The sequence below is a fragment of the Synchiropus splendidus genome, chromosome 14 (assembly GCF_027744825.2).
Source record: "Synchiropus splendidus isolate RoL2022-P1 chromosome 14, RoL_Sspl_1.0, whole genome shotgun sequence".
Lineage (NCBI taxonomy): Eukaryota > Metazoa > Chordata > Actinopteri > Syngnathiformes > Callionymidae > Synchiropus > Synchiropus splendidus.
In genome coordinates, this window is record NC_071347.1 from 13790381 (window position 1) to 13803324 (window position 12944).

The 12944-nt window shown below is 41.3% G+C and overlaps 1 protein-coding gene across 1 annotated transcript in view; it reads right to left on the reverse strand.

Moving 5' to 3' along the window:
* LOC128770568 (voltage-dependent calcium channel subunit alpha-2/delta-1) overlaps positions 1-12944 on the reverse strand; it is a 64491-nt gene that overhangs the window by 43901 nt on the left and 7646 nt on the right. Inside the window, exons 4-6 of the mRNA XM_053885175.1 lie at positions 3707-3766; positions 2186-2221; positions 1377-1506 (exon numbers count right to left, since the gene is read on the reverse strand). Of these exons, the coding sequence (XP_053741150.1) occupies positions 1377-1506; positions 2186-2221; positions 3707-3766 (226 nt within the window). The remainder of the gene's footprint in view (positions 1-1376; positions 1507-2185; positions 2222-3706; positions 3767-12944) is intronic.

Here is a 12944-nt window from a genome sequence, read left to right on the forward strand (position 1 = left end):
CACAGCGCCAGCTCTGGGATCAGCTCCCAGGTTCATAGCGAGATTTCAACACCTCATTTGGATCAGTCCAAACTGTGCACCACCTCTGACTATCTATGCATACTCATTACAGTCCACTGGGGTGTCCTTGAGAAAAAGTCAGAGGTGTGATGGCTCACATCCCAGATTACGACCGTCTCTAGTAGAAAATTGTCACAACAAGTTCATAAACATGCTAATAAACAAGGAATGAAAATTTACGGACAACACAGCCCGTGTGATCATCTCCAACCCTCTCCCTTAGCCTCATGACCGGGGTCAGCAGATGGGAGGGAACTGATGTAACTGTGGGGGAGACAGCTCGGCAGAAGACTAAGAACCCCACAGGCGGAGTCAGTCCATTATGCTGGAAATGAAAGACCTTGCTGACACATCACCCTTCACTGTAATAATTACTGGTAACATGCAGCACACTCGTGCGACACACACCTGGTCTCATGAAGGCTCGCAAATAGGCTGACAAGAGTAAGCGTGGCAGCGCAAAATCTTTGCTCATGTTTGTCATTGTCCGGCCTCCATTAACGGATTCCAGCAGACATTTTTAAGCCATCGACATTCAACTTGAGCAGAGCTAATGTCAGGCAAGAATCTAGGGAATATTCCGAGCGTCTCAGAGTAAATGTCATCAGATGAAGAGGTAATGATCAGAAAGGCCTTTAAAACAAGGAGGTCACTCATCAGCAACAGGGGCACATCAGAGAGGCCCCACAAAAGAACCAGAGAATATGTGAAAAACAGATTCATGATCGACCAAATATAATAGTAGTACAGCCAAGGACGTCAAACACCTATATTAGCTCTCCAGTCAACCGCCATATTCACCCTGTCTGGTATCAGTGGCATGCACAACTTTTACTTAGGTTCCTGTCATTTAGTTATTGTGATGTTTCGCTTAAAAAAACAGCCACAACTATCATCCCAACTACTGGGTGGGGTCTCTGAGAGAGAGAAAAAATCTTGAGATTTAGAAAATCCTTGTGTGTGTACAATGCTCAAGAGCCAGTTAGACAAACACAGATGATCACAGAACCTCCTTAGAAGAGGTATAAATTGAGAGAGCAACTATGCGATGCTTAGAAAGGCTCTAGACATATTAAGGTTTACTAAAACTCAATGATGCACAGGCCTTATTACATTATACATATTGACTGACTGCCATTTATACTCTTGGCGAGCAGACGCTCCACAATTTTCCCAAGGATATTCAGCTCCTTTGGCCTCCCTTTTATTAGCAACTGGAGAATTCACTTGATGGATATCTAAACAATCTATTAAAATAGACTGTGTCTGCTGTGTCCATGGCGACCGCCTGCATACTTGTGTGTGTGTGTACTCACAGCCATCATAGATGTCAGTAGGGATGTGGACAGCCGTGTGGTTGTGATCAGTCAAACGTTTAAATGAGGGATCTTCTTTAAAATCTGGCCGCATCCTGTACTTTCTTCCCTCCGTCTCATTTGCATCCAGCTGAAGAGGCAAAACAAACATTCATTTGTAGCAGTTATAGGTAATACAGGACACCTTAAACCTAAACTAAGTATTGTACATCGAAAGTCAAAGAATGGTCAGTGTACCGAGGATTTGCTAACTCACTTCTCTCTTTGCAAAAGCCTGATGCTCTGTGTGAGAAATCTATATCTCCAACTGTGCATTCACTAATAAACATCAATGACAGCAGCACAAACAGAGGGGATCGGAAAAAATGCCTGATGTGGAGGAAAGAATGCGGGCAAGAGTGGTGGGGAGAGGATACACGATGGGGGAGGAGGATAGTCTGTGAACAGTTGCTCCCTAATAAAGCAACAGTGCAGCCAGCTCATACATCTCGTCTGTCAATTAGAGGAGAAACATGGCAGAAACCTCTTCACCTGAGCGAGGGATGCGGGGGGTGAGGAAGATGAGGCTGCATGGGAAGAAAAGCCTATAGAAATGGCAAAAGGGATGGGACTGCTGAACAGGGCCTGATCTACAATAGAAAACAATAGGGGGAAAATATGGTAGTAATGTGGTGAATCGGAGGGGGACTGATAAAGGACAACACAGATGGAAGGAAGAATACAGAGAAGCTCGAGCACAACAACAGTGACCTCCGTCTGAATGTGACCTGCATGTGTAACAGAAGTTGAGCACTGAAATAAACACTTACATTGTCTTTCGCGTTGTAGTAGGCAATTTCATCGTCCTGGAAACACAGACATCTAGTTTAGCTACACAAATAATTGCCCTAACCAATTATCAAGATGATACAATAAGTGTTGCAATAGTGAATTCTCTTTTCCAACCAGTATTAAATATATTAAGCCATCCAATATAATTCTGCCTGGAGTGATTTACCACATTCAACAAAACAGTTTAGCAATATGGAGGGGAAAAATGGTGTTTTTTTATGACTAACACTTCACTGCCGTCGTGTCTGCTGCGGCGTCGCCTGCTTGAGTTTCGCCTGAAATGCTTGTCTTCATAACAAAGCCATTGGCTCATTTGATTATAGAGCAGCACTCACAGCTAATGACAAAAGCCAGTTATGACAGAAATATGAGCGTTATAAGTCTGCATTAAACGTATACTGTCATGACAATATGTAAATAGGGCCGAGCAGCCTTCAGTACAACGGTGCCATTATGTTTGAATATTTCAAAACCCTTGCAGCCAACCCTGTTTTTGGAACTTATTAAGAATTTAAATAGTATTCTGGAAAATGAATACATGCATCACATTTCCAAAAAAAATCCCTCTATAAACCTTGTTTGGTTTAACCTGAATGCTTCCTTGCTCAATTAACAACCACCTGTTTTCCAACCCTTGGGCACTAATACACTGCTAACAGCTTCATCCTTTCCTTCAAGCTGCACTCCACACAAATCCATATGCCATGGTTTGGGTGTGCTGGTGGTGCTTTGTTTCCAGTGTTGCCTAGCATGGGGTGGAGGGGGTTGTGCTGTGTAACTGACCCCAGCTGGAGTCACCATCTCTTGGGACTCAGGGCAGTGTGTGGAGGGGGTTGCTTGGGGTGTTTCCACCTCGTGGCTTGGGTTGGCACCAATCAGGCACGGTGGGAAGGGGTCCTTTTGCCCTGGGCCAGGTTTGCATCCCCACCATGTCGGATATTCTTTTTTATTGTGTCCACGGATCTGGGCCTTTAGCCTGCTGGGATGGGCATCTACTGCCGCCCAGTTGAGCAGATTTAAAAGTGAGCTTGTCTGTAAAGGGCCAAGAGAAAGGAACACTACGTACCTTGGGCTTCCACTGCCCCGTAAGCATTTTAAGGATACTTTGTCATTGGGAGATTGTGTTGGGGTTAAATGGAAGCTGCTTGGTGGAGAGTTTAAGCTGTTTGAGTTCTTTTCTAGTTACTTCTGTATTCAGTTTGGACTCAGCCTTGGCCTCACCCTCATCCTTTGTTTTGGTCTCTGACTACAACACTATCCCAGTCAGCAATTTATTTTCTTTGACATTTTTATTGGTATCTTTACGGAACTATAGACAAGCTTCTCTCACATAACAGGTTCCGATGTTCGCCAGCTCTTATACAAGACAAACTGGATGATGTGACAGAAGAATGGCTTCAAATTAATAAAGCAAACGGTTAATCCTGCCTGAGAGGTGCATAATACAATCTGCCTATTGATCAAATTAAGAGGCGTGCAGTTTTCTATCCCTAAGTTACCTCAAACTCATCTTTCCAGCGATGCTCCATCTGGAAATTCTCAGCAGCTGTAGCCAGTTTCTGGGGAGAGAAGCATGACGGGGAATTAGAAAGGTACGTCTCTTTCATCTGTCTAATTATCGAGAACCCGAGAGAAAGACCATCTTACACACAGCTACGATTATTATCAGACTTTTAGATCTTGTACAAGGGAAAGCAGAGTTTAAAAGCGAATGTAATGTCAACACAAAATGTGTTTTGCTTGTTTTTTTTCTCTAAACTTCCTGTAGGATTAAAGATCTGTGGTTTTGTGAGACAGTGAGGAAGCAATCATCCGGAAAAGACGTAAATTAAAAGCGCAAGTGTGTGTCTCCGCTTTATCTTCGTAATAACAGGCAGTTCGCAGAAAAATGTCAAGAGCAAATGGATTACCGTCTCCGATGCTGTCAGTCAAAGTGGATACTTGTGGGGATATAAACGCAATCAACCTAACCTTTTCTCATCTCTGATACCAAGACACGTGATCGGAACAGCCAAATGGAGACATTTTGATGAGTTTCAATCCACAAACAAGGACAAGGATAGGTGTGAAAACATCACTCATTTGACCGGCCGATTCTTTGGCACTTATTTTATGTGCGGCAAACACTCTTCAAAGTCATTTCAGTTGAGAAACGGAGGAGCCAATCAAAAATACAATCTTATTTTCAAACTAGAAAACCTTTTCATCGCTGTTTTAACTCACATAATACACAAGGTAAACTTGAGTCACAAACTAGAGTTCCTCGATCAAAGGCAGTTTGAGAATGAAGATATCCACTTTTTTGTTGAATACTAATGCTAATCAGAAACGAAAATCTTCATCCTGGTACAGCACATTTTTGCTATGTGTCAAGCGCAAGGGATCTCACAATGCATTACTGAACTTTTTGGGGGGGAATAAACAGTCCCACTCATCAAAGCCCAGCACAGTTTCCCATAGCTTGTTCACCATCTGCTGATGAGAACTGGACGCCAGAGAAAAACAAGCCTGGAAGTTTAAAATAACTTTGCGGCAGGTTCACTGAAGGATGACTGAATTTCTATTTTTTTCGGGGCAGTTGATTCCGCTCAGCTTTCATTTCAAGACTTCTAGGATTTTTCGATTACCACAAACAACTGGGGGAAATAAGAGCAGCGCCAGCAAGAAAATTTCTTGCAATACCAAGCAAGTGTGATGAGTATGAACTGTTTACGTATGTGTATTACACAACATTGTACAATTGAATGGTACTCTGTGCTTGCTTTCATTTCACATCACAATTGCAGAAATGTCTTCGTGTTAGCTGTCCTATTGAATCTAATGTCCACAGAGATCCCTTGTGCTGTCTCCAACAACTTGTACTACACACAGTTGCCACCTCCTCTGCGGTGACTGTTAGCAGCTAAATATAACCCATAAGTAAGCATCAACTAAAGACAGAGCAGGAATGACAGAATTTACATCAGCGGTATCAAAACCAATCACACAAGGTGTCAAGGTTGAAACACAGCCCAAGTTGTAGGCAACACTAAATTTGTTTTTACTGAAGAGTCAGTCACTGGAACATATTTAACAGGATGAACAAAGTGCAGTAGCATAAAAGCTCTCTGTGGTTGGTGTCAAAATACCCACAGAGAAACACAAACCAAGAGACACTCTGGTCTTTCTTCTTGAAGCACAAATGTACATCATTCATCATTTGAGTGACTGAATTTAAATTGCCAGCTATGCACACTAAAAGGTATTGTGGGCCACATAAAATGACTTTACGGGCCTGATTTGGCCCCTGGGCCTCGAGTTTGACACACATGCTTTAAAGCTAGCAGCAGCTAGCTGGAGCTAAAATAATGTGGTTGGAATGCTGCTGATACTTTCATTTAATCCTGACATTGTGTACAACTCAGTCAGCCAGGAGAATTGATGAATTGCTAACTAGCATTGTGAAACTGAGAAAGGTCACCGTTGACATCCCATTATGCACATTGTTTCTCAAGATATATCTCAGGATATCTTTACAAAGCTTACTCTCACTTACGACACCATACTCCATATTTGAGGAACATCATTCCAAATATATACATTCATATTATGTTATATTTGGATGGAGAACAATTTAGAAATCTCAATTCCATGAAAATGTATCTGCAATAAGATGATGCCAACCATAAACCGGAACCAACACGCAATGTTTTTATTATGATTATTTTCATTGTAAATCTTTTTATTAGACTGTGAATAAATTTGGGTGAGACAGGCCGCCTCCTGGGAAATAAGAGAAGCAAAAGGGCAAATGTCTGATAATTAGACGGTCGTGAACACAAGCCAATCCCAACAATAAATCATGTTAATATCACAACTCTGCGCTAATTGTATTTAACCAGTCATGCGTGAAAATAACCCTTCTCAATATACATGCGACATGATAAATAATCAAGGAGGATGAGCGGCGACATGCACATTTTCAGCGGTGCTTAAACATATGGATATTGATTCCAGAATCCTCTATTGGTGCCAGATATCTCCCTCAACACACTGGTGTATGTGACTTCAAGGATGAATGTACACAGAACATGCATCATCAGCTTACAATGAATGCCTTGTGCGTGGACTATATTGAATACCCATATCAAGTATGGTATAGATGGGTGGTCGCAATAAAATCAGAGCACTCACATGTCCATGTATGGGCAGACACACACACACACCTCCAAAGAGAAAAGAGCGACAGGATTGTTAAAAATTCATGACAGTACTTTGACACGGCTCCTTTCTGTCCTGGGAGATATGGGGGAGGGAGATGAGGAGTTTGTGAGGAAAGCTAACTCATTACTTTCCTTCTTTTTCCTCCACTTTCCTTAATAGCTGACGTCAAGTACGGACTTGTGACCGGCATGCTAAAACAATTTAATGTATCCTGTTGAGATTAAAGTCTTTATGTGTATTTGTGGAAGCATCAAGTATATTACGTGCAATCATTCTTAATTCATTACATTTAATTCTTGGGAGACGAGGACCCTTAATAGCTTTCTGCTTCATTTTCTAAACTAATTAAGGGTTTAAAAATTACTGAAATGCTAAAATCTCAGGCGTTTGGAATTTTAAAAAGAGTTATGCATATTACCAGAGTAGTATTTAGCCACATAGTTGAAATGCCTAATTCAGAATTGACAATGTAAGTACATATTTAAAAACTAAGGAACATAGCTACACATTTTGTAAATCATACAAACAGTAATATCACAACAAATAACACAGCAAAAGTAAGTAAACAAATTGGAGGGCAATACATAAGTTATTTAACAAAACCCCAAGTTACTGCACAAGTAACTTTATTATGATACTGTATGTTCCTTATATGTAAGAACATATTTTGATCTCTGCCAAAGAAACGTAGCTTTCTTTCAGCCATGAGCCAATACAACTTTTGAGTAATAGTTTTATTCATTTGCTTGTATGCTTTCTAAAGTTATGTTCAATGATCATGGCAGGAATGCGCTGCCTTGTTATTTTATAGAGCAACTAATCTTCAAATCCATCTTTCCTGACTCATGCATATGTTTCAAATGTTGAAGTCCTCTCTGTGATGCAGTAAGTTCCTCAGCATGTGCATCAAGTTATTGTTTTGTGAAGCTCTGAAATGTGACATAGCATGGCTTAACTCTTCCACCAACCCAGCTCTGAACCCGCCCATCTCCTTCATGCAGACGTTTCTGCTTTGCATCACATCAAAGAGGTGACGTGCGATTCAAGTTGGTAAGTTCAGCATTTCTCATTGTTATGATCTTAACAGACGCCATCTGTGCGCATGAACACACGCTCCTGTGAGTGAAATGGTCTTTGATTTGGAGCGATGTGAACCAAGCCAAGTCTCAGTCATATAAGTATTAAACATGAGTGATATTGATTTTGGTGAGTGATTCCAGTATAAACACTGCCATCTACTCCCTCGGTTATGGTCATAATGGTTTGTTTTGAGACGCTAGAGATGTGCTGGTGAAGTCATTGGCCCACCGTTCTCCAGTCCACTAACACAGGAGCGCCGCCTATTTTCATCTCTGAACAGCCAAGTGCACAGACTGGTGCAGGTCAGCTTGTTAGGTGTAAGTAGAGGACGTGGATCTTCAGCTGTGAGAGACTTTAACTTAAATGTGTTTTATGGAGTTTAATGGAGGCGTTCCTATCAGCAGCTGCGAGCAGAGGCGGGCTGAAGGTCGCGACCAACCACAGCAGAGTGGCCGCGGCCGAGGATTAGCTGCCTCAACTCATTCTCCTAGGGATCCTATAAGGCAACAGAGGCATTATGAATGATAAATGTACCAAAAGCAACATACAGAGTGACACACATGACATACTAATGATATTTGTGATGCTCTTGAGTAAATATATTTGCAGTGAGGTCTGTCCATCGCCTGCCTGGCTTTGCTAAGATATTGAGTCCAGATATCTTTATTGTGATTTAAACTTCATTTATTTTGAGGTGAGGTTCTGATGGCCAGCATTGACAAATAACCAGGCACTTTTGTCATTCCACATACATTCAGCTAACGGGTGTCAATAGCACACGGCCCTTCAGCGTGCTTGATCTCGATGCTCATTAGTCTCACTCGCACACATTGTGGTGTAGACACCCCGGCTCTCCACTATAATGAGTCCACTCTGTCACTGGAGGACCGCTGGAGACCAGAAGGAAGCCACCACCCCCTGCAGACCTAATAGAGCAAAAAGGATGGCTGAATCTAAGCTCCCAAAACATTCAAGTCGAACGGAACAAACAGTAACATGAATTCAAATATGGAGTTTAATGCCGCTGATATGTACAGTTCTTGAAGATGGAGCTGGTTGTGTTTGTTTGTAGGAGAGGGAAAATAGGACGGTCGGTCCTTCCCCGTATGGCATGCTAATTATCAGCAGTAGCAACACAAAGAATACTGCGGTCCACATGGTAACGATGTATTTGCTATCCTTGGCCTTAGTTGTCATTCTGCCAGAGCAGCCTGCCGTGTGTTTAGTGAGAAAGAAGAGCAAAGCTTATAGACAGGGAAGATGAGACAGGCTCTGCTAAACCTCACAGATCCTCTGATACTCTGTGTGTATGTGTGTGAGAGAGATGTGTGTGTCAAAACTCTCCAAATGCCAATGGGTCACTGAGAACAGACTGTCTCCCCCAGACAACAAAGCTGCAGCAACAATCTAAAAAGATCATTAACACCCACATTTACTTTTATCGCCGTCTTCCATGTGTCTGACAATGTGTCAGCGTTCACAAACACTGGTATCTATTTGGCTGGTAATCCTCAGCTTAAGAAAAAGGCGAGTGCAGACAAAAAAGGGAGTGAGGTAGTGGGGAAAGAAAAGATAGGATTCAGAAAAGATGGAGGAAATCCACATCAGAACAGATGGATTAATTGGTAAGTCAGTCGAGGGAGCGAGATAAACAATTCTCAGACACAGCACAACACTGGCCGTGAATGTTTATTAGAATAAGTGCAAGCGTGATGAATTTCCACAAAAGCTCGAGCTTTGGCTTGGACACAGCAGCGATCAAAGGAATCCAGGTCGAATTTGTAACTTGAATAAAAAACTATTCTACTCTACAATGCCACAAATATCTCAAATGTAGAGGCGAGGCTCCACTGTGAGTCTCTGGCAGCTGACAAAGCTTCTCACTCTGTAAGACTACTACCTGAGGGAATTCAGTTTGGCTGCCGGTTTACATGATCACGCACAATGGGTCGCGAACCAGTGTTCTTGGCCAGGGATAAGACAGGGAAAGTATAAAGGAAAAACCCTCAGTAAGAGCACTTTTTGACAAGTTTTGCAAAGAGAAATGAAATTTCTGAGCAAGAGTTTTTCTAAATGCACCACATCGAGTGGTTTTTAAACCTCAAAAACAGGACACAGATTTTCATCTTTTGCAAATTGCATCAATGAACCCTTTTCTGTTTCCTGCAACTAAATTATAGCCTCCAGTGCGTGAAATTCTAAAAAACATCCCACAAAGAACAGCAAGAAAGTATTTTTAACATAAGACTTGGAGGAATCAACACCGCAGAGAGGCTGGCTGGAAAAGAAAGAGTCTGAAGAGGCAACCGGGGTGAGTTTATGGAAGAATAGACTGTAACGGTAAAAAAAAAAAAAAAAAAAAACTGGAGGTAGTTGCAGATGTGAGAGCCCAGGGGAGAGCCGGGCTGCTCAACATGGCTTCTCCAATGCCAAAACCCATCTGATGAGAACAGTAAATCTACAGCTGCTCCCTGTCCCAGTCCTGCTGATTGAATTTGGGCTCCTACGTGCAGAATCAGGTGTTAGCGGCTTACCCTGTCTCGCTGCGTCAAAAGATTCCAACAGCTTAATGCTAAAGCATGCTCAGTCATTATGAACTCTCTGCTATAACTCAGTGAAAATTAGATCGAAAATGAATAAAATAGAACAAACGCTCAGCGCTAACAAATATGAAATATCCTGACTCTGCATTCATTCAGACTTTGAATCCCAAATAGACCTTAAACTCATTACCTGTCTTATTCCAAAGGAAGCAATTGAGTATATGCAGCTGCAAATATGAGAGAATATTTGTATTATGAATGAGCCGCTCTTAGGGAACTTCAATATATTTATGTGGGCAGGTAAAAGGAGGCAATGGAGAGGAGGGGCGGAGATATTCTGTCAGTCTCCGTTTCTGGGATCATCACTTCACCCGGGTGCCCTCCGGGGCTTTTCAAGGATCAGTTGGTGGTGGTTGAATACTGGCGACGCCACCGTGGAACCTCATTGAAGTTATAAGCTAACCTACCTCTTCATTTAACTATGTGCCCACACACCTAAATCCTCTGATGCAGCAGCCCGTGGTTGCTCTTGTCTCAGATTATTCTGGCTCTCACATGATGATACATCAAACTGAATGATTTATTTATTTTTGGCTTCTTTTAAAATCTGCTGTTTTAGATCAATATTCACATCATGTTTTCACTTCCCTTATTGCTCTGAATATGATCACAATAGGTCATTATCAGGCAGAATTAAGTACTGTGACCCCATAAAAGAATACAGTGTCAGCAAATCTCCATCTTCTATTGTGCGTCTAATCCATCTCACACAAGTGACTTAAATCTATGTTCTAATTTGAGATGAAGTTGTCTAATCTTTCAACGGTGGAAAGAGTAAAATAGAGAGGAGAAAAAGCAGGCTGTAGTTGGCAGAATTTATGGCTGTCAGCGTGACATAAATGTGGAGGAGTAATCATGGGTGTGAGATGAAATCTCATGAGGGAGAAGAGAGCTGAAGCTGGTGGGCTTCAGTATCGCATGGCTTTGACTTAGACTATCCAAATTATTATCGGCGATGTGGAAAATAAGAGCTAGTTTTTCCTGCTTTTGAATTTAAAGTGCGCGTGCAATATAAGATTTTTTTTTAGAAACTGTACCTGACATATGCACAATCTACTTCACTTTATTTAAATCCACAATGGGCCAACATATTTATTAATTGATGAGCTTCACTAAGTATTATATCTTAATGTTCCACTCAATCAAAGCATTTCATTAAGAATTTATTTCACCTATATCTGTGAGGGCAAGGTCTTGAAATATGTAGCTGCAGACTGATCCCCACTAAAAGCTCACGTTACACTACTCAATAATAAATATGATAAAATATGCTCTTTTCAAAATATGTCTATAAACTAAAGCATTTGAGGAATAATGTATCAATACAGATGGACACGTTTTTGTGAGTTCTGGGCTTGGACTTCACAGCGATGTGTTTCATGCACCTGCCTCTGGCCGAACATACGTCTAGTTAGACTTCCCCATCTGCAATGCTCCCTTCTTCCCAGTTCTCCCCCGCTATTTAATGCGCACACACACATCCAGGCACACACAGACACCTCTTGTCTCCTGAATAATATCAGGCGTGAGCTGCGATGTGTGGTTGAGTAGCATCTGCTCTCGAGACTGGAATATCTCTGATCGTACCACCGCCTCTGCTCATTACTATGTTACCCTGACAGACACACAAACGTGAAAACATCGTGAAATATTGGACTCATTATTATAAGATTGTGGCAACAAACGTGATTAAAAAAATATAGCTGAACATCTGGGAATCCTCACTACAAAACACGAAAACAGATAAGGATATTCAAGACAGTATAAATATTTCAATATGTTGCAGAAGCCCTACAGCGACTGGCAAAAAACGAGTATACACATGAATGACTCAACCAAATCTATAACTATGTACATTACGACTGCAGAATGTGTGTTTACTGGCTGTGGAACACTGAGTAACTCCTAATAAGCAAACCAGCTTTGGTCACAAATGTATCACAATAAAGTGGATCTGACTGTGTTTACACCGGCACAATTCACAACGCAATTGCACATTGGGATTTTCTTCATCTGAAAATGTCTTTGTGACTTTGTTCATATGTGCACAAAGTGGGTTTTTAAGAGCCTCAGTGGGTGCTAGTAAAAGCAAGCCCCAGTATACGTTGTAAACCCTTTGATAAAGTGATCCGTCCTAACAGTGTGCAGCCTGGTTTTCATTAATAATGCATGTTACACACTGCAACACACTTATTTATGAAGGCATGGCCAGGCATGGGAGGACAGCACTACACACACCTGTGGTAAGTAAACTGGCATTTGAAAGGTCGTTTGTCACACACAGAATGAGCGATTGGACGCAAAGCAAGAGCGATTACAGACCACCGATTAAGAAAGGCCTGCCGGATGTCACCGGTGGCTGTATTTCAAGTCTTCTGGGCAGTTGAAAATATTTCTCTTTTCATTAGGTTCTAACAGCATTTCCATCAAATTATTTACACATCGTTTAATGCAGTCATTGTAAACATTCAAAGGCCGGTGCTAATAATGAATCAGCAACAGGTCAGGGTAAAAGAAAAAAAAAAAAGATCAACACTAGCATTAAATTGCAAACTTCTCACAGCTGCATCATTTGAACAATATGGGTCAGGAAAATGTTTATACTGTCTTTGAAGTGTTTTTGAAATTACTATAATCGGACAGACTGTCGTGAAAAAACACAAGTAGGAAAAAAGAAGACTATTTTGAGACATAAATGAACTTTCCTTTGGCTGGCAAGAAGTTCAAAGATAACCAGCCATTGTTCATGGAATTTATGGAAGTTGTTTTGGCAGAAATGACGAAATACAAAATTATGATTTAAGATTTGGTTAAATCTTAAAGAATTTCGTAAATTTTGTAAATTTAGTCA